General features: G+C 44.0%; 1 protein-coding gene across 3 annotated transcripts in view; it reads right to left on the bottom strand.

Moving 5' to 3' along the window:
- SEMA6A (semaphorin 6A) overlaps window positions 1-25137 on the bottom strand; it is a 361125-nt gene that overhangs the window by 137791 nt on the left and 198197 nt on the right. For all 3 annotated transcript variants that reach the window (XM_060235561.1, XM_060235562.1, XM_060235563.1), the window contains exon 3: window positions 7162-7279. In XM_060235561.1, coding sequence (XP_060091544.1) covers window positions 7162-7279 — 118 coding nt within the window. The remainder of the gene's footprint in view (window positions 1-7161; window positions 7280-25137) is intronic.

Below are 25137 nucleotides of genomic sequence, written 5' to 3'. Positions count from 1 at the left end.
CTTAAGTCAGTTCAGGGCTTGGAGCAGGTCGTTAGGGACAAGATTGCAAAAGAGCTGGCTGAGGGAAGGCTACTGGGTCCTTTTTCACATCCTCTAGTGAGTACTCTTAAGAGTCTCACCTTTGGGTGTGGTGCCTAAAAAGGCGCCTGGTGAATTTCGTTTGATTCACCATTTGTCTTTTCCTAAGGGGAAGTCCGTGAATGATGGGATCCCGGAGCACTTATGCTCTGTTAGGTACACCAGCTTTGACCAGGCTATTGCCGTGGTGAGGCATTGCGGGGTGGGGGCAGAATTGGCAAAATGCGACATTAAGTCTGCGTTTCGCCTTTTACCTGTCCATCCTGATGATTTTGAACTTCTAGGGTTTTATTTTAAGGGTCAATTATACATGGATAGAGCATTGCCAATGGGCTGCTCTGTGTCATGTTCGGCTTTTGAACGTTTCAGCACATTTTTGGAATGGGCTGTGTGGGAGAAAGTGGGCTTGCAGAATGCCGTTCATTATTTGAATGACTACCTTTTTGTGGGTCCCGAGGGGACTGGGCGTTGTGGGCAGTTGCTGTCTGGCTTTGTTGAGCTGGCGGCGGAGCTTGGGGTTCCTTTAGCACCTGAGAAAACTGAAGGTCCAACCCAGAGCTAGTTGGGCACCTCAACTTTGCTTGCAAAGTGGTTGCTCCTGGGAGGGCTTTTCTTAGAAGGCTGTGCAATGCTATGGCAGGGTTACGCTTGACTCAGCATAGAACTAGGGTCACCTGCAGCATGAGGGATGATTTGAGGGTTTGGCAGGAATTTTTGGAGTCCTTTAATGGAGTCTCTTTTTGGAGGGACGACATGAGGCTCGAAGCTGAGCTTCAGGTCATGTCTGATGCTGCCGGTTCCTCGGGTTTTGGAGTCTATTTCCGTGGACATTGGTGCGCAGATAGTTGGCCTGACTCATGGGTAAAGGTTGATGTGAACCAGGATCTTATGTTTCTCGAGTTCTTTCCTATTTTAGTCGTGGTTTGGCTGTGGGGGAAGGATATGGCCAATCACACTGTTCATTTTTGGTGTGAGAATATGGTGGTGGTCCACGTCATTAATTCCCTTTCATCCAAATCTGGCCGCGTTTGCGGCTTAACATTTTGTTTTTAGCCAAGCATGTTCCTGGGGTGAGTAACGGGGTGGCTGACACTCTATCTCGTAAACAGATGGAGAGGTTTCGTCAGCTGGCCCCAGATGCCAACAGAGAGCCGGTGCCAATGCCCCAGGAACTATGGCTGATTGGAAAGCCGAGGCCTGCAGAGCGATAGGTCTAGCCATTGCGCCCAGCACCAGGAAGTCTTACCAATGGGCTGTGCGGCAGTTTGAAGACTTTAGGGCTGAGGTAGGGTATTGCAGGCTTTGGCCCCTCCCGGTGGAGCATTTGCTGCATTACTGTGTTTCACTGCGAGGTAAGGGGTTGGTCGTGCGATCCATTATGGGGTCCCTGTCTGCATTGGCTTTTGTCAGTAAGGCACTGGGTTATAGGGAAGAAACAGCTGACTTTTGTATTCGAAAGATACTGGAGGGGTGGGCCAGAGAGGCCGGTCCCAGGGTTGATACGCGGAATCCTGTGTCTCCTTTGATTCTGCGGGGTTTGAAGAGGGTCTGTGCTTCGTCATTTGAAGCGTGTTTGTTTCACGCTGCGTCTTTGTTAGCTTTTTGGGGGGCTCTTAGAGTAATTGCTGGTGACACAGTCTAGAAACGATGTTTAGGGTAAGGCTTTGCTGTTAAGGGATCTGCAGCTATTTGCGGGTAAGGCAATCATCACTGTCCATCGCTCTAAGACGGATCAGTTGCAGAAGGGTATGGTGCTCGAGTTAGGTAGTTGTTCAGAGCTTGAGCTGTGTCCAGTTACTGCGTTGGCTGCTTATTTGGAGTTAGGTGGCCCATGGAGGGGTTTTTGTTTTTACATTTGAATAGTAGCTCGTCGATGAAGCACCAGTTTTGGGCAGTAAAGTCACGGGCTTTGGGTGAGTTGGGGTTGTCTGGGTTGCGGTTTGGGACCCACTCCTTTAGAATTGGGGCAGCCTCAACAGTGGCTGTCATGGGGTATCCTTCCACTTCCATTCAGAGATTGGGCAGGTGGCGTTCCTCGGCCTATAAGGCTTACGTGCGACCTTTTATTAGGCCATGAGTGACTTGGTGTCTGTTTATTGTTGTTTTTGTTCTTGTTTAGCTGTTATTTCTCTTTAGATGCTGTTGTTCCTGGCCAGAGGAGTCGAGTTCTCGTATGCGGCCATAGCCACATGTTTTGGGCCGCTCATCAGGCTCGGAGAACTGCGGTTGGTTCTCAGCTGGGACTCAGCCAGCATGTGTGCATTGAATGGCGGGGGTGCCGGGGCCTTCAGTGGCCGGGCCTGCTGCCTTTGTTGTTTAAAGATTGTGTGGGTCCTCCTCCTCAGGTTTTAATTGTTCACCTGGGAGGTAATGATCTGGGTCTCTTAAAGGGCAAGGCCTTATTTTGGCAGGCCCAGGATGATTTCCAGCACATTCGAGAGCGATGGCCTGGGACCAACATAATTTGGTCAGCCATGCTGCCCCGCCTGGTGTGGCGTTGTGCTTGGGACCCTGCAGCTATAGAAAGGGCCCGGTATAAGGCTAATAAGGAGATCAGGAAAGTGCTGGAAAAGGGGTTGGGCCACTATTTGCCCCATCTGGACATTTTGTTGAAATTTCCTGACCTCTACAGAGGGGATGGGGGTCCATCTCTTGGAAAAGGGTAATATGCAGCAAGAATTGCAGGTGGCTTTGGGCCTCCTGGTGGGTGCTAAGCCCTAAGTAGAGACTTGGCCTTAGTAGTGGCAGGTTTTTGGGGTTTAGGGCACTATGCGGCTAGGGGAGGACTATGAAGCATCCCCCTTTTCGGGAATTTGGGGTTTGGCATGATCAGCCTTCGGGTTTGAAGACCCGGGTTTGGAGAATGCAGACTGTCCGGGAGGCTCGGCTAGAGGGTGCCTTTCTGGCGAGACGTGCATCTGGGTTTCGGCCCTCTGGTGCGTGCCTCCCTGCTGGGTCTGCCTGGAGGGAGCTGAGTAACACTCAGTTCTGGCTGGGGGGGCTGGGTCTCTCGCCCGTTAATGGCAGGGGAGCGGTCGCGGTGACCCCTAGCCCTGGCCAGGCCGCTGGTGTGGTACCCTTGCTGTTTATTAGAATATTGAATAAAGTGGCCCAATTTTATACCAATACTCTGTCTGACTCTTTATTCCATTCTTGGGGAGCAATCTTATGCTTGCAGACTGCAGCGTAGCTGCTAGGCTGCATGAGCAGAGTTTTCTTCCCTGGATGGGAAGATTCAGGGTGCGCCCGTTTCGGCGCACAGAGAAAAAGGCGGGATCTGACAGTCTAACTGTCAGATCTGAGCTTCTCGTCGGCTCCTTCGTCTTGGCAGACGATCGGCCCTTCCGCCCGCCCTGCATGTTATGTGGGCAATTTGCTGGTTGCCTCCTTGGAGGAGCCGGGTAGGAATCCTTTACACCTTGGCTGATTGGCAGTGGCTGTGGTGCGTTTTTTGCCTACCCTACATAGCAATGCAGTGGATTGAGGATTTGGCTATTGGGAGGCACTGTTAAATAGGCGGTCACTTTAGTGGCAGGTTTTGGGGGTTTAGGGCACTATGTGGCTAGGGGAGGACTATGAAGCATCCCCCTTTTCGGGAATTTGGGGTCTGGCATGATCAGCCTTCGGGTTTGAAGACCCAGGTTTGGAGAATGCAGACTGTCCGGGAGGCTCGGCTAGAGGGTGCCTTTCTGGCGAGACGTGCATCTGGGTTTCGGCCCTCTGGTGTGTGCCTCCCTGCTGGGTCTGCCTGGAGGGAGCTGAGTAACACTCAGTTCTGGCTGGGGGGCTGGGTCTCTCACCCGTTAATGGCAGGGGAGCGGTCGCGGTGACCCCTAGCCCTGGCCAGGCCGCTGGTGGGGTACCCTTGCTGTTTATTAGAATATTGAATAAAGTGGCCCAATTTTATACCAATACTCTGTGTCTGACTCTTTATTTCATCCTTGGGGAGCAGATAAAACCATGCAAGCTGGCTCTGAGCACAATCCATTTTACACTGGAAACAAAGCCCAAACCTCACTTTTTTACAATGGATGAATTCCAGCTCTGGAATCTTCTTAATGCTTTTTGGGCTTTTTCAAAACTCAAATATAATTTTATAACTGTCCCTGGAAACTCTTCCAGTTATATTACTCCTTTCCTTCCTTCCTGAGGCAAGAAGGGACATTAGATAACTGTGATTTTAAGAATCCCAGATGCTTTTCTCTGAAATTCAAGAAAATTCTAGAGCAGGGGTGGCCAACAGTAGCTCTCCAGATGTTTTTTGCCTACAACTCCCATCAGCTCCAGCCAGCATGGCTGATGGCTGGGGCTGATGGGAGTTGTAGGCAAAAAACATCTGGAGAGCTACCATTGGCCACCCCTGTTCTAGAGAATTAATTACCAAGTATGGATTTTTTAAGATGCCTCAACAACTGTTAGTCATTTGTTTTTTATTGTCAGATAATTGGGTACAAATGTATACTTAACATCACTATATTTAGACAACTAAAATACCCCAACAACACAGAAAGGAACATCTGATATTGTAGCTCAGGGACTTATGCTAAGAATGGTTTCAATTAATGCCTTGACAAGTCTGTTTGACAAACACCTTGGATTAGATTCATATTTGCCACTGTGCCTGTGTTTATATCACCACCACCAAAGGAGAAGTGGTGTTACTGGCATGTTTGTATTCACACTAATCATGAGAAGATGACTCACTTTCTAGAGTTCAAAACCAACCTTTTCATTTTCCCTTGACTCACAGGATCTTAGCCTAGAAAGGACTTTTTACTGCCATATTGTATGATTTCAGTGACAGGGAAACAGTAACATTTTGTACTTGAAAAATAAATATGCATTTAGTATTAATTTTTCATCATACATAAAAACAATTACAATTCTTTCAAATGCATGACCGATATTTGTGTTTTCAAACAGTTAAGTCATGTGGTAAATTTCAATCATCAATGTTCATATCCTCCAAGTCTTGTCACTTGAGACAATCTTGGAGCAATACAGTTTACCTTTTCTAATCTTGACAAATTTTAAATCAGCCAAAATAGTTATTAGATGAATCTTTTAAAGCAGTGCTTTTATGAACAATAATATTGTCTCCTATTATGACTTTTCTTAGAAGGTACTTCCATGGCCTGGACATAATGTGGGGACTGCAAAGAGACTCAAGGCAGAACATTTGTTGGATAATTAGTCTCCATAATACCAATTAAATTCAAACCTTCCAAATATTTGAAATAAGGCATACACAAGCTTTTTTGTTCTCACTATCACTTTGCTTTACTATAAGATATGCATAGTACTGAAACAATATTAAAGTTTAATTCATCTTCAAATATGTACTCATACAATGTGGATTATTCTTTTTTATTCTCCAAAACAGTAAATTGTGTACTTAAAATCAAAACCCTTTCTAAAAAAAACAATACTCCCCCCAGTATTAAGCTCTAACTGAACAAATAGTACAACCCTTGGTATGCATTCTAAATGGGGCACCGAGGTGACAAGCTTAACAAGGGCAGAGCATAGTCCAAACCATAATCCAAGCACACTGTTTTGAGGGAACCTTCTTTCTCCTAGTGTGAGTGTCATTCACAGTGATTACCCTCAGTGATATTGGGCAGTGCATTACAGTTCTGTGAAGATTAATTTAAGAGAAAGAATTCCATAGAACCTTTCTCTTTCTTTTTTTCCATCTTCTCAAAAAAAACAAAACAAAACCCTATCCTCTAACCCAGATTTAAAATACCCGTTAAACAACAACAACAAAAACTGCAGAAACTGGGTATCTTGTTTTTATTCAAGCGGGATCTAGGGGTTAACTCATAAAAATGTCCATATCTCAACAAAGCCATTCTCAACATGCATACCTTTTCAGGGTTCCAGTTTTTAATACTTAACATTAAGCATTACATTACACCTTTTCATGCCATGAATATCGTCCCCCTCCCTAACCATAAGAATGTGCTGGAGCTCTGTGAACCTAGTCTAGTCCCCTTCTGATTATGGCTGGAGAGGGGAGGAGGCGGGGAAAAGGACTGTGGAGAGCAGCCACCACCAAGCTAAGGGGAAAAAATAGTTTTAAATCACCAATTCTTCCAGTTTGGTGTAGTAGTTAAGTGTGTGGACTTTTATCTGGGAGAACCAGGTTTGATTCCCCACTCCTCCACTTGCAGCTGCTGGAATGGCCTTGGTTCAGCCATAGCTATCACAGAGGTTGTCCTTGAAAGGGCAGCTTCTGACAGAGCTCTCTCAGCCCCACCTACCTCACAGGATGTTTGTTGTTCAGGAGGAAGATAAAGGAGATTGTGAGCCGCTCTGAGTGGAAGGCGGAATATAAATCCAATATCTTCCTCTTCTCTTAGGGTGCAATTACACAAGATACTTGGCCTGACCTAGCCATGTCTCCCATCCATGTTTAATGTGTGCAGTCACACACACACATCTGCCCCCCCCCCCAGTCCCACCCATACCTACCTTGTTTTAGGATGGGCTGGGACCGGATTAAATAGCTACCGTGAAGTTCCTCTAAAATGTATGTAGGGTGTGTTTCCCATATCTCTGAATGACCAGGCATGGGCTGTACCTGCTCTGCACATGCATGAGCAGTCTGAATGCTCGTCTTGTGCGTGTGCAGCCTGTGTCTCTTCTGGCAGCAGGCTAGGGGGCTGGGTGAATGCTGTGGTGCAGATCAAAGATAACCAGCTTCTTTAGAGCTGGGATACTGCCACACCAAATCCCTTGTGACCCCACCCTCATGCTGGCTTGCTGCTGCTCCTAATAGCTTTCTTCTCCTCTTCCTCTCATCCCTGGTTATAACCACAGGGACTCAGCTAGCTTTAAGAATTTCCACCCCATCATCATTGTTAAAAGACAGGGCAGTGCTTTCTGAGCCAGCTGAGTCTGTTTGTTAGGGCAAGGGAGAGAGGAAGGAGAATGAACAAGAACTGTTGAGAACAGAAACCATAAGACAAAAGGTTTGCATTTGTCAAAACAACTAGGTGAAACTATGATATTCTAAGTGCCATGCTGATTTGATATCTAGGATTTTTTGAGCTCTGGAGTAAGGAAGAGGTTACTGACCTAGCAGCAATGTAGAGTGTTCTGTCCATGATCATGACCAGCTGGATGTCCAGTCTGTGCCTTTGTGCAGTGTCGTGTCCTGGCTTGTGACCCAGAAACACTGGATATTGTTTTGTATCTGTGAAAAGAGAAAGACGATGGGGGAGGAAGAAGACAAAATAAGTCACTTTCAGGTTTATCTTCTGCTACTTCGGCTTTCTTTCCCAGCATGTAGGTTACAGCTCCAAACCCAATAATTATAGAACTTTTTTTCTCAGTTTTCATGAAAGAGACTACTGTAGTCTTATTAAAAAAGAACATGTCTCTCTGCATATCGTCAAAAGCATGAAGCTCCTTGAAACTCTGGGGCCTGCAGGTACTTAACACATAAACTTGGCTGTCTTCTCAATTTATGCATATTTCTAAATAGCTGGATTTTGCCTGCCAGTGATGATCCAACATCAAAAAGATGTTTAATAGGAAAAAAATGTAATGGAATATGAATTATATGTGTAATGGATTATGAATTATGATGTAATGTATGGTGTAATGTAACTTATAATTTAAATGTAATAAACTATAAATTTTTGACAGGAAGCACCAAATGCTGCAGTAGCCCTGCTACCTAGTGTTTAGAACAAAAGTACAAAAATGACAGCTCCAAAGGTCATTAGCATAACATTTCCAGGGCCTCACTAAATGATACTGCCTTGCTGAGTCTGCTGTGGGAACTCTAGGAAAAACAGGAATTCAGAACTATGTTACTCCAATCAACTGCAAGCTTCTATTTCCACACATTTTCCACACGTTAGTCATACTACAGGAGGGAAAAGGGGGGGGGGGTTGGGGGGGCGGTAGGAATAGAGGTAGTTTTGGGCAATTCTACTAGCTAAAGAACAACTATGAGGTAATCCAAAGATAAATTGGTGAAGGTGATGCAGCTCAAATGCTGGAATATTGACAAATGTTGCATGCAATGTTGTAGTTATTTTTTTTTAAATGGTTGTTTCTTTCTCTTCCACTGTAGAGCTGAAGTACAGATACTGCAGCACAGGAAGTGGGCAATCTGATATACTTCTACCTGACCACTCTGGTCATCTTTGGAGGCCCTACACTGGGTGCCCTTACCAGATAAGGATAGATAACATAAGAACATAAGAGAAGCAATGCTGGATCAGGTCAATGGCCCATCCAGTCCAATACTCTGTGTCACACAGTGGCAAAAAAAACCCCAAGTGCCATCAGGAGGTCCACCAATGGGACCAGGACACTAGAAGCCCTCCCACTGTGCCCCCCACAAGCACCAAGAATACAGAGCATCACTGCCCCAGACAGAGTTCCAACAATAAGCTGTTGTGGCTAATATCCACTGATGGACCTCTGCTCCATATGTTTATCCAATCCCCTCTTAGAATCATAGAGTTGGAAGGGACCTCCAGGGTCATCTAGTCCAACCCCTTGCACAATGCAGGAATCTCACAAATACCACCCCCTAAGTTCACAGGATCTTCATTGCTGTCAGATTGCCATCTAGCCTCTGTTTAAAAACCTCCAAGGAAGGAGAGCCCACCACCTCCCAAGGAAGCCTGTTCCACTGAGGAATCGCTCTAATGGTCAGGAAGTTCTTCCTAATATTGAGCCGGAAACTCTCTTGATTTAATTTCAACCCATTTGTTCTGGTCTTACCTTCTGGGGCCACAGAAAACAATTCCACACCATCCTCTATATGACAGCCCTTCAAGTACTTAAAGATGGTGATCATATCACCTCTCAGCCGTCTCCTTTCCAGGCTAAACATGCCTAGCTCCTTCAACCTTTCTTCATAGGACTTGGTCTCCAGACCCCTCACCATCTTTGTTGCCATCCTCTAGACCCGTTCCAGCTTGTCTATATCCTTCTTAAAATGTGGTGCCCAAAACTGAACACAATACTCCAGGTAAGGTCTTACCAGAGCACAGTAAAGCAATAGCATCACTTTACATGATCTGGACACTATACTTATGTCAATACAGGCCAAAATTGCATTTGCCTTTTTAGCCACCACATCACACTCTTGACTCATGTTCAGCGTATAGTCCACTAAGACCCCGAGATCCTCTTGAAGCTGTCTGTGTTTGTAGCTGCCGCCAGCTCCTGTAGCAGTGAATTCCATGTGTTAATCATCCTTTGGGTGAAGAAGTACTTCCTTTTATCAGTTCTAATCTGACTGCTCAGCAATTTCATTAAATGTCCACGAGTTCTCATATTGTGAGAAAGGGAGAAAAGTACTTCTTTCTCTACTTTCTCTATCCCATGCATAATCTTGTAAACCTCTATCATGTAACCTCTCAGTCAACATTTCTCCAAGCTAAAGAGCCCCAAGCGTTTTAACCTTTCTTCATAGGGAAAGTGTTCCAATCATTCTTATTGCCCTTTTTTGGACTTTTTCCAATGCTATAATACTTTTTTTGAGGTGCAGTGACCAGAATTGTACACAGTACTCCAAATGAGATCGAACCATCGATTTATACAGGGCCATTAAGATACTGGCTTGATTTGTTTTCAATTCCCTTCCTAATAATTCCCAGCATGGTATTGGCCTTTTTTATTGCAGTCACATACTGTCTTGACATTTTCAGTGAGTTATCTATCAAGATCTCTCTCTTGGTCAGTCTCCTCCAGTTCACACCCTATTAGCTTGTATTTATAATTAGGATTTTTGGACTTCCAGGATTTGGAGAATGCTGAGCTGACCTGCCTCTCTAAGGGTGGCAGACTGGAGCTTCTGTTCGGGGTACTAAAGGGCAAAATTTTGCCTTCTGCCTACTTTTCTCAGTGAGAGCTTAGTCCAAGATATGCACAGGAAACTTTGAGGTGATTTACCTTGGCTAAAAGGGAGTCCCGGGGGGGGGGGGGGGGGCTCCTTTGAGGCTTTGAGGGATCCCCGGAGAAGAGTTGCATATTCATCATCTGCAGAAGCTTACAGAGTCATTTATTTGACATAAGCTTGACAAGATCCTACTCTTCTTTGAGACTGCTAAACATCTGATGCTGTACGAGACCAGTGTTGATCTGTATAACCTTAGAAGAAGGTACTGATTGTTATCTATCATTCCGGGACTATTTTAAAGCAAACAAAATAATATTAGAAGGTGGGAAAGAGAAATTTTGAAAGCTTGGAAGAAGAAGAGGAGAAGGGGTGAATTTTGGACTTTTTAAAATTAAAACAGTGTTAACAATTGGAAAGGAATTTATTGTTTTGTCTATCTGCGGTTGTGGAGTGAAAGCACCATCATCAGAGATCTGCAAGTTTCTAAACACAGGAAATACGTCAAGTATCATGAGACTTTGTTACCAGTGAGAACGTGACTTGGGGCAAACAAAGCAGGAAGTAATTATTGAAGAAGTGGACCTACTCTAGGATTGTATTACCATAGAAAAACATCGGCGGCCATTACTGGGAGGCTAAATTGTAAAAAAATTAATATCTGAGCCTGGGAAGGTCGGAGGACGGCAAAATTAGGCTCATTTGAAAGGGCAAGTTCTAATCTATCAAACCTGATAGTTGAAATTTAATTTGGTGATATCAAATTTTTCGCTGTTTTTTTAATGTCCGTTAAAGGTAACCCGTGCAAGGGCTGTCTCATTAAAGAAGATGAGAGATCAGTTGGAAGCAATGGAAGCTAGGATGGTGAAAAGGGTGGAAAAGATGATAAATGCTTGCAAAAAAGAGCTTAAAAAGATATTGAGGACTTTAAAAAAAGAAATGGAAGAGCTTAGAAATGAAACAGTGGTGGTGTCAAAAAAAGTGCAGAAGGTAGAAGGGAAAGTTAAACTCCAGGATTCCACCTTATTAAAAATGCAAGAAAAAATAACAATCCATGACTGTAAATTGATGGAGACACAAATACATCTGAGAGGAGTACCTGAAGAAGAAGGGACAGACTTAAAAGAACATGTAACAAAAATAATTGCTGATTTCTTGGAGGAAGATCCTGAAGGGACTAGAAATATGTATGATTATATGTATAGAGTAAATTCATCATATGCCAAGAAAAATAACTTACCAAGAAATGTGGTTATAAGATATATGACAAAAGAAATGGTGGGGAAAATCTTGAATAAAAATTTTGAAAAGACATTGATAGTGGGAGGAAGCAGAGTAAGAATAATGAAGGAATTGCCAAGACAAGTGATAAATGACAGGAGAACATATAAGAAATTAACAGAAAAACTACGTGACTATGGAATGAGGTATAGATGGATAATACCTGAAGGTTTGAGCTTTGAGCTACAAGGAAGAAGGATTACAATTACAAATACACAGGAGCTGTGTAAATTTTATGAAGAGAATAAAGAATTTGCACCATGATGGATTATAAATTATTATCTTGGAATGTAAATGGACTAAATTCACCAGAAAAAAGAAAGGCAATATTTCATTGGATTAAAAAACAAAACTGTAATATAATTTGCTTACAAGTTCATATTAAACAAAAGGATTATAAATTTTTATGGAATAAACAATTGGGATTGGAATTTTTTTCATTGGCTGAACAGAAGAAAAGGGGTGTGGTTTTTTATATTAAACAAGAATTGGACCCAGAAATAATATTTAAAGATAAAGATGGAAGATTTGTGGCAGTAGAAGTAATAATAAATGTGAAAATTCTTATTATTGGGACTGTATGCACCAAATGGTGCAAAAGATTTTTTTTTAAAGACATTATAAAACAACTTGATGAAGTGACATATGATCAGGTCATGATCATGGGAGACTTTAATGGAACAATTCAGAATACATTGGACAGATGTGGGAAAAAATAACAATAAAGAAGGAAAGTTGCCAAAATCCTTCTTTGAACTGGTTAAACAAGAAAACTTGGAAGACATATGGAGAAAATTTAATCCTGAAGTACGAGATTATACATTTTTTTCAGCAAGACATAATACTTTTTCCAGAATTGACATGTTATGGGGTACAAAGGACTTAGGCCTTATAACTAAGAAAATAGAGATCTTACCGAAGATAGGTGCAGATCATAACCCAATATTATGGATTACAAAATTGTCTAAAAAAGTGAGAAGATGGAGAGTAAATGATTTACTACAAAATAAAGAATTAGTGTCATCTCTAGAAAATGAAACTAAAGCTTTCTTCTAAATAAATGATAAAGATGATATAGAATTTCAGATGGTGTGGGATGCTTATAAAGCCGTAATGAGAGGAATATTGATTACATTAAACAATAAGGACAAAAGGGCAAAAGAAAAACAGATGTTGGACATTCAAAATGAAATAAAGAAAAAAGAAGGGGAACTGAGGAAAAGGCCAGGGTTAAAGAAAATTATAAGGGAGATTACAATTCTACAAGCACAAATGAGACATTTGTTAAATAAGGAATTGGAATGGAATTTGAAAAAAATTACAACAGAAGTCCTTTGAGGGAGCGAATAAACCTGGAAAGTATTTGGCCTGGCAACTGAAGAAAAAGAGAGGAAGTAAAATTATTAATAAAATTGTGGTTGATGGAAGAGAGATGGTAGATCAGGAAGGAATAAAGAGAGAATTTTTCAAGTACTATGCTAAATTATTTAAAGGTGTTAAAGTAAAGAAGGAAAGGATGGAAGCATATTTGCAAAAGATTAAAATAGCACCCTTAACTGAATATATGAAAAAAAATTTGAATGATCCAATTGAAAAAATAGAAATTGAAGCTGCGATTAATGCAATGAAAATTGGAAAAGCACCTGGGCCAAATGTATATACGGCAAAATTTTTTAAAATTTTTAAAGAAGAATTAGTACCAAAACTTCAAAAATTGATGAATATGATAAGAATAAAAGGGAAAATACCAAATACATGGAAGGAAGCTGTAATTTCTTTGATTCCTAAGGAAGATAGAGATGTCACAAATGTAAAGAACTATAGACCAAATTCATTACTAAATAATGACTATAAGATATATACAAGAATTTTGGCAGAACGACTTAAACAATATTTGATAAATTTCATAAAGGAAGACCAAACGGAATTTCTCCCTAAAAGGCAAATAAGAGATAATATTAGAATTGTTGTAAATATTGTAGAATATTATGAAAGACATCCAGAGAAGGAAGTTGCATTATTCTTTGTGGATGCAAAGAAAGCTTTTGACAATTTGAACTGGGACTTTATGTTTGCAGTAATGGAGAAAATAGAGTTGGGGGAAAACTTTATAAGAATGATAAAGGCAATATATACTGAACAACGTGCAAGCTTATGTATAAATGCAGATCTTACAGATGAAATGATAATCAGCAAAGGTACAAGACAAGGTTGTCCACTTTCACCTTTGTTGTTTATAATGACTCTTGAAATTTTATTGATGCAAATACAAGATAAAGAAATAGAAGGGTTGAGAGTTAAAGGATTTATTTACAAATATAGAGCATTTGTAGATGATATAATGTTTATAAATGAGAATCCTACACAAGTAACATCTTTGTTTTTAGCTAAAATACAAGAATATGGAGAACTGGCAAGATTTTATGTTAATAAAGAAAAATCAAATTTTTATGTAAAAATATGCAAGTAAATAAACAAAAGGAGTTTCAGAGATGTGAAGTTACCTCTAAAGTAAAATATTTGGGTGTGGAAATAACAATGAAAAATATTGACTTGTTCAAAAATAACTATAAAAAGCTATAGCGTAAAATGGAGGAAGATATGATAAAATGGAATAAGCTTAACTTGTCATTGCTTAGAAGAATAGCTGCAATTAAGATGAATATTTTGCCGAGAATAATGTATTTGTTTCAAACTATTCCGATTGTGAAAGACAGTAAACAATTTAACAAATGGCAAAGGAAGATTTTGGAATTTGTATGGGCTGGGAAGAAACCAAGGATTAAAATGAAAGTTTTAATAGATGCTAAAGAAAGAGGAGGATTCCAATTACCAGATTTAAGATTATATCATGAAGCAGTTTGTTTAGTGTGGATAAAAGATTGAATAAAAAACTTTTAGTGTTGGAAGGTCATGGAAATAAATTTGACTAGCACGCTTATATGTATTATGGGAAGAAAAAGATGGATAGTTTTTTATCTTACCATTATATAAGAAATAATTTGTTGAATACCTGGATGAAATATAAGAAATATGTTGATGAAAGAAAACCATTATGGATAGTGCCAGCAGAAGTGATAAAAATAACAGCTGAGACAAGTGAGGAAAAATGGCTGTTACAAAATCAACTATTAAAAATACAAAGTGGCAAAATAGAATTGAAAAAGACAGGTTTCCTACCTGTAACTGATGATCTTCGAGTGGTCATCTGTGCGGTCACACTGATGGGATATAGGCGCCGATCTCGATCGGTAATCTTGAAAGCTGCGGATTTCCGCGCCCCAGGCCCAGTGCGCATGCGCCAAAGCCCCACCGTGCATGCCCACAGGGACCGGAGCGGACATCCCGCCAGTTCCTTCTGACCGCTGCGTAAGCCCTAGAGATGGACCGGCAGCGGAGGGGAAGGAGGGCGGGTAGTGTGACTGCACAGATGACCACTCGAAGATCATCAGTTACAGGTAGGAAACCTGTCTATCTTCTTCGTGGTCTCTGTGCATCACACTGATGGGAGACTAGCAAGCCAGAGTCCTACCTGGAGGAGGGTGCAACGGTCCATCAGTGAGAAACTTCCTGAAGCACTGCACGGCCCACTGATGAACGTCTACGCCAGTTCAGGTCCAATGCATAATGTCTCACGAATGTATGCGAGGAGGACCATGTGGCAGCGTCACAAATGTCTCTCAGGGGTACTCCACTCATAAAGGCAGCCGACGTTGCTAGGGCTCTAGTAGAGTGAGCTCTGATCTGTCTCGGCAGGGGTCTCTTGTTCAATAGGTAGCACAACTTTATGGTCTCAGTTATCCACTTAGAGATTCTCTGTGACGAAACTCTAACACCTTGTGATGTTGTGGAATACGAGACGAACAGTCTAGGGTCTTTACGTCCCGGTCTTACTCTGTGGAGGTAGAACGAGAGTGCCCTTTTTACGTCCAATGTGTGGAGCCTTCGCTCCGTGTCTGTATTCGGGTTTGGAAAGTAAGTGGGTAGACATATCTCCGCGTTCAGGTGGAAGGAGGATGTTATCTTCGGGAGAAATGTTACATCAGGGCGTAGCCTCACTCCCTCAGTGCTGAACCTCAAATATGGCTCGTCACAGCGCAATGCTGCCAACTCACCCACCCTGCGAGCCGAAGTAACGGCCACTAGGAAGGCAGTTTTCCAAGATAGCAGTTGCAGGGAACAAGTAGCCATAGGCTCGAAGGGTTTCCCCGTCAGCGCCTGTAGCACTGCCAGGAGGTCCCAAGCGGGGGCTGGGTCTCTTACCGCAGGGTATAACCTCGACAACCCCTTGAGGAACCGTTTGGTATCAGGGTGCGAGAACACCGAGTGGCCTTCCAGTTGGTCATGATTAGCCGATATGGCTGCTAGGTACACTCTCAGAGACGACACAGCTAGTCCTTTATCAAGTAGCGAGAGTAGAAAGTCCAGTATAAGAGGAAGGCCAGCCTTCCTTGGGTCTCTGGCAGTTTTGGTTACAAATTGGACAAATTTTCCCCATTTGTATTCATAGGATTTCCTAGTGGACGATTTCCTACTATTTAGCATGACTTGCAGAGCTCTATCCGACAACCTCGTCACTCCAGCCTCCACGCCGTGAGTTTCAGGTGAGGCACATCGTGGTGTACCACCCGTCCCTCGTGGGACAGTAGAAGGTCCGAGGTCATCGGAAACTGATGGAACGTTCCGTGAGCCAGCTGCAGTACAGGGGAGAACCATTGTTGCCTGGGCCACCACGGTGTGATGAGAATCCCCTTGGGGCGCTCGCGGTATATCTTGTGGACTACCCTCGTGATTAGCGGAATCGGCGGGAAGAGGTACACGTGTAGATGAGTCCATGAGATCAGTAGTCCATCTCCCAATGATAGAGGGTCTGCTCCGCCCCTGCAGCAAAAACTGTTGCATTTCGAGGTGCTGCGCGTGGCAAAGACATCCACGTCTGGCCTGCCCCATTTCTGGAACACCGGTCGAAGAAACTCCCAATTGAGTTCCCATTCGTGGAGTGAGGCTCCTCCCTGACTGAGGTAGTCCGCACAAGAATTCAGATTGCCTGGCAGATGCGAGGCTACTAGAGATGTGTTTGATTCTCTGCAAATTTCCCAGATTCTTAGCGCTAGAAGGCATAACTTCCTCGAGACTGTGCCGCCCTGTCTGTTCACATAGGATAGGGCTGTTGTGTTGTCTGTTAAAATTGCTACCGTCCGTTCCCCAACCAGGTGTTTGAATGAGAGAACGGCATGATGTATGGCCAGCAACTCTAGGAAATTGATGTGGTAGCGCCGAAGATCCGGTGGCCATCTGCCCCCCACACACATGTTGTTCACGTGTGCTCCCCAGCCCCATAAGGATGCATCTGTCGTTATGGTCAAGGTAGGAGTCTGTCTGTGGAATGGGGCCCCTCGGAGGAGGTTCTTTTTCTCCCGCCACCAGGACAGGGTCTGGAGCACCGACGTTGGGACAGTCAGCTGCCGCGAGGGAAGGTCCGTTTGACAATTGAATACCTGTAGGAACCACAACTGCAGAATTCTCATGTGGAACCTGGCGAATTCCAGCACTGCTGTTGTCGCTGCCATCAAGCCCAGGAGGCGTTGGGCCTGGAACGCCGTAACCGTAGGGTTTGACAGAAACGTGTGTGACAGTGCTATGATGTCTTCCGCCCTTTTTAATGGGAGGAATGCTTTGCAGGCCTGAGAGTCCAATATGGCTCCTATGAATTGTACCCTCTGAGAGGGTTGCAGAGTTGATTTTTTTAAGTTGACCTGCAAGCCTAGTGTCCGGAGAAGGGCTGGGGTGATCTCTATATGCTGGAGTAGCAGAGGTTTGGAGCGCGCCACTAGCAGCCAATCGTCTATATAGGGAAAAATAACGATTCCTTGTAGACGCAGATGAGCTGCCACCACCACCATGGTCTTTGTAAACACTCTCGGTGCCGTGGAGAGGCCAAAGGGTAAGGCCTTGTATTGGTAATGGTTGTCTCCAATAGAGAACCTGAGGAACTTCCTGTCTTCTTGACGAATAGTTACATGGAAGTAGGCATCTTGCAGGTCCAGGGTTGCCATCCAATCTCCCCGGTTCAATAGGGGCAATATGTTTTGCAGGGAGATCATTCTGAACTTTTGTTTTGGTATGAAATGATTCAGGTCTCGGAGATCCATAATGGGTTGAAGGCCGCCATCCTTTTTGGGTATGGTGAAATACCGGGAGTAGAAGCCTTGCCCAGTCTGGCTGATTGGCACTTGCTCGATTGCGTCTTTTTTGAGGAGGGATTGGACCTCTGCCTGCAGAGTGAGGGATGCCCTGGTGTGAACGACAGTGGGGACTGTCGGGTTTTCTCTGAATTCTATTTGATAACCCGTCCGGATTATCGACAGGACCCATTTGTCCGTAGTGATTGTTGACCAGGCCTGGAAATGTGGGAAGAGTCTGGTACGGCCCGGGTCCGAAGGGAAGGGGGGAAAACAGGGGGAAGGGCAGTCAAAGACCCTGTTTAGATGATCTGTTCCCCTTCTGTCTAGTTGGTTGTGAGGAAGTCGGTGAGTATTTCGACTTGGGATTGTAGGGAGGTTTGGAGAAGGTTGTGGAACCTTTAGGTCTCCATTGTTGTTCGGTAGGCTGTTTGGGGAACGGTTTCTTGTTCCACGGCTTGTTCCATGTACGTTTTCCTTGGGTTCTAGATGAGATGGGGACTCCCAGATTGCGAGATGTTCTGATGCTTTTATCCATCTCTTGCAGCACAGAATCTGTGTTGGAGCTGAACAATCCACTTCCATCAAAGGGGAGATCTTTGACATAAGATTGAGTATCTGGCTGCAATGCTGTCGACCTTAGCCAAGAGTGACGTCTTAAAGTAATTGCTGAGGTGAGTGTCTTTGCGGAAATGTCCCCTGCATGCTTGGCAGTGTTGATCTGCTGTTTGGCAAGCGCTAAGCCTTCCTTTTGAATCTTTTTTAGTGCCTGTTTGGCTTGTTCTGACAGGTCTGGTAGAGTCGATAACTGATCCCATAGGGCGTATTGGTAACGGCCCGTACATGCTTCGTAATTTGCCACTTTCACTCCTATCGAGCCAGCCGTGTAAAATCTTCTGCCTAAATTGTCCAACTTCTTCCCCTCTTTATCAGGTGGGGAAGCGTGTGTCTTTCTAGCCTTTGAGGACGAGGCTACAACTACCGAGTTTGGTCTTGGATGGTTAAACAGGAACTCGGCTGTGGATTCCTGGACCCGATACATGTGGTAAAGCCTTCGGGAGCTTATCGGCGTTGAAGCCGGTTTGTCCCAGGAAGATTTTGTGGTATGGAGCATGACTGTCGTGAGAGGTAAGGCGACTGCCGTCGATGTGTCCAGTTGTACGACGTCGAACACACTGTCGGTAACTATCGGCTTTGGTTGAATTGTCGGGAGTGATAGGGTTTGTGCCATACATTTTATTAGATCCCCATAGGATTTTAGGTCCTCGGAAGGGGATATGGGTAGTTCTTCGCCCACCTTATTCGATGGCGGTGGTTCATCCGGGGAGGAGATGTTCTGTTCTTCCCGGATAGAGCCTTCCTCCGATCCGTGTGAGACTTCACCTGAGTCTGAGTGTCCTGAGGAATGTTTAGGGGTCTCTGGAACTCTTGGTGACTCCGGTGTCCTCCGACGCTCCGGGCTCCGGGAGCGTGGGGGGGTCTTTTGTCTCCTTGGAGGCGTCGTATCCTGAGGCCTCGATACCGACGCTGATGGCTTGTGTCGGGGTCGATACGAAGTTCGGGACCTAACCGAGGCTTCGGACTGCTGGTCCCAATCCAAGTGTTTAGCCGGAAACCACGGAAACATGGAAGGCATAGGGCAGGACCCATACAGGTATTGCCACTGTCTCTGGTCCCAAGACATAGGTGGCGGTGGTCTCCGAAGCGGGGAGCGATCTCTGTTGGGGGATCTCTCTTCCGAATCTCGGGATCGATGGTGACGCCGAATGCTACGGTGATCTTTACGAGGGCTGTTGGAACGGTCACGCCCGAGGCTCTCGTGACCGGGAGTGGTGGATCGATCCCTTTCCGGGCTCCAGACCCGACGGTGATTTGGGCTGACCGAGGGGTCGCGAGGTGGAGCTCGGGATCGGACGGTGTCTTCCACAGTATGTATTTCCAGTGGACTGCCCTCCGTCCCCGATCTTTGCGTCAGATCTAGATCGCGATCAGAGTCTGAAGAAATGGCGATCTGCGTCGACATCGATGCCAGTACCGGGGGGCTTAACCGGCGGCGAGGTGAAGCGAAGAGCTTCAGAGGTGGTACTCTCGTCGCCGATTCTGGCGGTGATGTCGGGAGCGAAGTTGCGGATGATCGATGTTTGTCCGACTTCTTCTTCTTCGCTTCCGGTTGAAGTCCCTTCTCCTCCCTTGGCCGTTTTGCAGGAGTGGAGGAGGCGGACTTAGCTGTCGAGCCCATTTTAGTGAGGTGATCGGCGTCGGAGGGGGTTTTTTCGATACCGCCCGACTCCGGTGTCGACGGCTTATGTGTCGCCGCCATTTTCTTAGGAGATAGCGCTTTCTCCATCAGCGCCGCTACTAAACGACCCGCTCGATTTTTCTTCGTCTGGCGGGAAAATCTAGCACAGTGCACACACGCGTCAGGGATGTGCGTCTCTCCTAAGCAAAAAAGGCAGAGAGCGTGCCCGTCTGGAGGGGCGATTTTGCTGCCGCAATTCTTGCACCTTTTGAAAAAGCCCCACCGCTTTTCCATGCGGTTGGGGGGGGAGGGGGGGTTGGCGGGAAAAAAGGAAGGGTGAGGTAAAAAGTCCGAAAAGAATTTTTCACCGCTTCCCCGCTCCTGAGTCTTTAAAAAGACTGTTGTTTTAGTATAAAGTCTATAAAGTTCGAGTAGCGAATGCAACTTCCAAGAAAAAAAGGGTTTTATCGACCGTGACGCGAGATCGACTGATCCAAGCGGTGGTCAGAAGAGAACTGGCGGGATGTCCGCTCCGGTCCCTGTGGGCATGCGCAGTGGGGCTTTGGTGCATGCGCACTGGGCCTGGGGCGCGGAAATCCGCAGCTTTCAAGATTACCGATCGAGATCGGCGCGGGCGCCTATATCCCATCAGTGTGATGCACAGAGACCACGAAGAAGATCTGCTGTGGAGTTGAATAACAAATACGATTGGTTTCAAATGCAACAAATAAAGAGTTTGGTGGAAAATGATATTAAAACTGAAGGAATAAGACGAGAGCAAACAGAAATGGAAAAAGTTCTGCTTGGAGATAATGAAAAATTAATTTCAAAAACGTATAAGTTACTTTTAAAATGGTCTACAGAAGATGAAGTAGTGAAATCTCAAATGATTAAATGGGCAATAAATGTAAATAAAGAAATACAGATGGATACATGGGAATATTTATGGAAGAACTCTGAAACTTTCAACATGTCAGAATATTAAAGAGAACTGTTTTAAAATGATGTATAGATGGTATATGACTCCTAAAAATTGGCAAAGATGAATAATAAGATGCCAGACAGATGTTAGAAATGCAAAAAACATGAAGGTTCTTTCTACCATATGTGGTGGACTTGTGAAAGAGCGAAAAAGTATTGGCAGATGATCCAACAAGAAATTTCTAGGATCTTGGGATATGAATTCAAGAAAGCTGCAGAGACTTTTCTGTTGGGATTACAAATGGAAAAATTTCCAAAAGAAGATAGAACTATAATTTGGTACTTGCTTTCAGCTGCTAGGACACAATATGCGCAGTTATGGAAGCAAGAAAAAATACCAGAAAAATGGGATTGGATTATAAAAGTTATGACATGGAGTGAGATGGAAAATTAACAAGAACTTTAAGAGACTATGATTTAGAAGATTTTAAAAGGGAGTGGAACAAATTTAGAAGTTATGTAGAAGACGAGTGGAAAGCAAAAGGACTTTGGACAATTTTTGATAATGATTAAACTTTAGAAGAAAGAAGAATATTAATTTTAGTTCTTAGTAATTAAGGGTACCTTTTAATGTTAGCATTTTGAGTAAATAACACTGGTGGGGGTCAAGTAAAGGGGGGAGGGGTGATTAGAAAGAAGCATATGGGATAGATGAAAAGAAGTTATTAAAGGAAATTGTTACCATATGTTATCAATAAAATTGTTTAAAACAGAGGATTTTGGGCCCCAATGTGCATTACTTTGCAATTGGCCACGTTGAACATCATCTGCCATGTTGACGGCCACTCGCCCAGCCTCGACAGATCCTTTGAAGTGCCTCACAATCCTCTCTGGTTCTCACCACCCTGAACAATTTAGTGTCATCCGCAAACTTAGCCACTTCACTGCTTACTCCCAACTCCAAATCATTAATGAACAAGTTAAAAAGAATCAGATCTAGTACTGAGCCCTGCGGTACCCCACTTCTTACCACCCTCCACTGCGAAAATTGCCCATTTATACTCACTCACTATTTCCTATTAATTAGCCAGTTTTTGATCCACAAGAGGACTTTTCCTTTTACCGCATGACTTTTGAGCTTACTAAGGAGACTTTGATGAGGAACTTTATCAAAAGCTTTCTGCCCCAGGCAGACCGACTGCCCACCCCTCCTCCGCATGGGCACCCCCCGCACTTACAGGAGCAATCCTCCTACCATTCTTTTGCGGGCGTTCTCTTAATAGCGGGCTTTTGCGGGCGTTCTCTTATTAGCGAGCAGCAGAAAGGGGCTTTGAAGCCCCTTCCTGCTGCTCGCTATTAAGAGAATGCCCGCAAAAGCACAGTAACAGGACGGCGGCAGTCAGTCAGAGGGGGTGGCAGGCAGCTATGCAATCCTCTTGCTTCCGCGCTTCAGCGGGTGTTCTCTTAATAGCAAGCAGCAGGAAGGGGCTTTGAAGTCCCTTCCTGCTGCTTGCTATCAAGAGAATGTCTGCCAAAGCACAGTAACAGGAGGGCAGCAGGCAGTCAGAGGGGGCAGCGGGCAGCTACGCAATCCTCCTGCTACCGTTTTTCGGCGGGCATTCCCTTAATAGCAAGCAGCAGGAAGGGACTTTGAAGCTCCTTTCTGCTGCTCGCTATTAAGAGAACGCTTGCCAAAGTACAGTAACAGGAGGGCAGCGGGCAGTCAGAGGGGGCAGCGGGCCACTATGCAATCCTCCTGCTTCTGCGCTTCAGTGGGTGTTCTCTTAATAGCAAGCAGCAGGAAGGAGCTTTGAAGCCTAGTTTGCCTAGTGGAAGAGCTGGCCCTGTCTGGAAGTCAAGGTAAACAACATCTATTGGGTCCCCTTTGTCCACATGTTTGTTCACCCCCTCAAAGAACTCTAACAGGTTAGTGAGACAAGTTCTTCCCTTACAGAACCCATTCTGAGTTTTCCTCAATAACTTTTGTTCATCAATGTGCCCACTAATTCTCTCTTTGATTACAGTTTCCACTAGCTTTCCCAGTCAGTCTGACTGACTGGCCCATAGTTTCCTGGATCTCCTCTGGAACCCTTTTTAAAAATGGGGGTGACATTTGCTACCTTCCAGTCCTCAGGAACGGAGTCAGATTTCAATGAAAGATTACATATTTTTGTCAGGAGATCCACAAGTTAACCTTTGAGTTCCTTCAGAACTTTTGGACATATGCTATCTGGGCCTGGTGACTTATCAGATTTTAATTTGTCTATCTGTCATAGGAATCCTTTCTCGTCACCTCAATCTGACTCAGGTCTTTCAACACCCCTCCTGAAATCAGCGGTTCTGGAGTGGGCAAACACTTCTCATCTTCCATAGTGAAGACGGAGGCAAAAAATGCATTTAACTTCTCAGCCATTTCGCTATCCTCCTTCAGTAATCCTTTTACCCCCTGGTCATCCAAGGGCCCCACAGCGTCCCTGGCTGGTTTCCTGCTTCTAATGTATTTGAAGATATTTTTATCGTTGGCCTTATGTTTTTTGCAATATGCTCCGCTTAAAGGAATCCTTCTTACCTTTTACAGCTTCCATTACTTTGTTTGTTAACCATGCAGGCTTTTTAAAATACCTATTTGTGTCTTTCCTGACTTGTGATATATATTTTATCTGAGCTTCTAGGATTGTAGTTTTAAATAGCCTCCAAGCTAGTTTTAAACAGCCTCCAAGAGTTTTGACCCTACTTACCTTTCCTTTAAGTTTCCTCTTCACATGCCTCCTCATCTCAGAGAATTTACCTCTTTAAAAGTTAAAAGTGGTTGCATTGGTCTTTTGGGGCAACTCCCTATTTATACAAATGGTGAAATCAACAACATTATGGTCACTGCTCTTAAGCAGTGCAATCACTTTTACATCTCTCATCAAGTCTTGGGCATTACTTAGGACCAAGTCCAGGGTTGCCCCACCCCTGATAGGTTCTGTGACCATCTGCTCCATAGCACAGTCATTGAGAGTGTCTAGAAACTCAATCTCTTTCTCCTGGCCAGAACACATATTGATCCAATCAATCTGTGGGTAGTTAAAATCACTTGTTATGACACATTTTTCACATTTAGCTGCTATCTTTAATTCTTTCATCATTTTATAATCATCTTCTATCACAGGGGTGGCCAATGGCTGGGGCTGATGGGAGTTGTAGGCAAAAAACATTTGGAGAGCTACTGTCTATCAGATATGTGGCAACCCAAGAAAGGGCCTTCTTGATTTTGGCACCAAATTTTGGAAGTCATTCCTCAGAGAGATTTGCCTGTCTCCTTCCAGTCTTGCATCAGTGGGAGAAGACTTTTTTTGGTTTCATTTGACATATCCCTGATAATGATTATTGGCCTTCCTCCCTGTTGTATGTTTTTATGTCTTTATATCTTTAAGTGTTTATATTATGTTTTATTTAAATATGATATATCTGTATTTTAAATTCTTTTAAATGTGTGAAATGTTGACTGAGTTGGGTAAAAAGGTAGAATAGAAATGCTTTAAATAATCTAATGATAACCTTCATGCAAAGTGAATGTACATTTCTCCCCTTCACTGCACTCATAGTGGTGTAATATATAATTCAGGCACTCTATACAGAGCTCAATTACTTTATCCCTCCATCCCTCCCCCCCGCCTCTGAAGCAACGTTTGATTTCCCACCTCCAAAAGGTTGGGCATATGTTCAGTGAAACACACACACAAACTCAGGAATCACCATCTGATTGCGCAGGCTTCAAGAAAAGAGCGTGATAGCATTGGACGTCTGATAGCTCAACAACAGGATGAGTCGCATTTTTGGATGCTTGTCTGATTGGCCCCACATTGAATCAATATTCAGCGTTTCAAATTTGAGTGCTACACGCCCGCTTTTAATGTGATGTGTGACCACACCCCCAGAATCAAATCCCTAGAAGCCTGCTGGATAACCTTGGTCAGTTACTCTCTCAGTTTAACCTAGCTCACAGGGCTATTGTGAGGATAAAATTTAGGAGATGAGAAATGCAAGCTGCTTTGGGTCTCCACTGCATAGAAAGACAGGGTATCTAATTCCCAACTGTTCCCCCTATATTTGGGTACTTATTTTTGCAGATAGGGAACACATGGAAGATAGAGATTTTTCTGCAAACTTTGGGTACTCCCCAGGGTTGCTGAAAAATGAAAGAAGTTTTTTAAAAAATTTTTAAAAGTTTTTTAATTTGGGTTAAATTATCCCAAATTAAAAAAAAAGTTGTCTGCACATGAACAGACGAACTGGTGGTGGAGGTGGCTGCTGCAGATGAGAACTGCTTTTTTCTATCCCCTTTTAATGTGATTTATGCTATGTGCTTACTGCTTTCCATGATCAAACTCCAGTCTCAAATAATCTGTTATGGTGTGTTCCGTTTCAATCACTGCCATTTTGAGCTCTGAACGTCTTTCTCTTCCCCTTCCAAGTGTCCCTCAGCTGAGGCAGACACCACTGGTGGCTTGCTTTCCCCCTTTGGTAACTGATGCCTGCAGGCCTTCACTTTGCCTGGTGAGGGAGGGGAGGGAAGGAGGTGT

The sequence above is a fragment of the Heteronotia binoei genome, chromosome 4 (assembly GCF_032191835.1).
Source record: "Heteronotia binoei isolate CCM8104 ecotype False Entrance Well chromosome 4, APGP_CSIRO_Hbin_v1, whole genome shotgun sequence".
NCBI lineage: Eukaryota > Metazoa > Chordata > Lepidosauria > Squamata > Gekkonidae > Heteronotia > Heteronotia binoei.
Note: the sequence above shows the minus strand (reverse complement) of the source record. Positions and strands in the feature narration are given on the sequence as shown.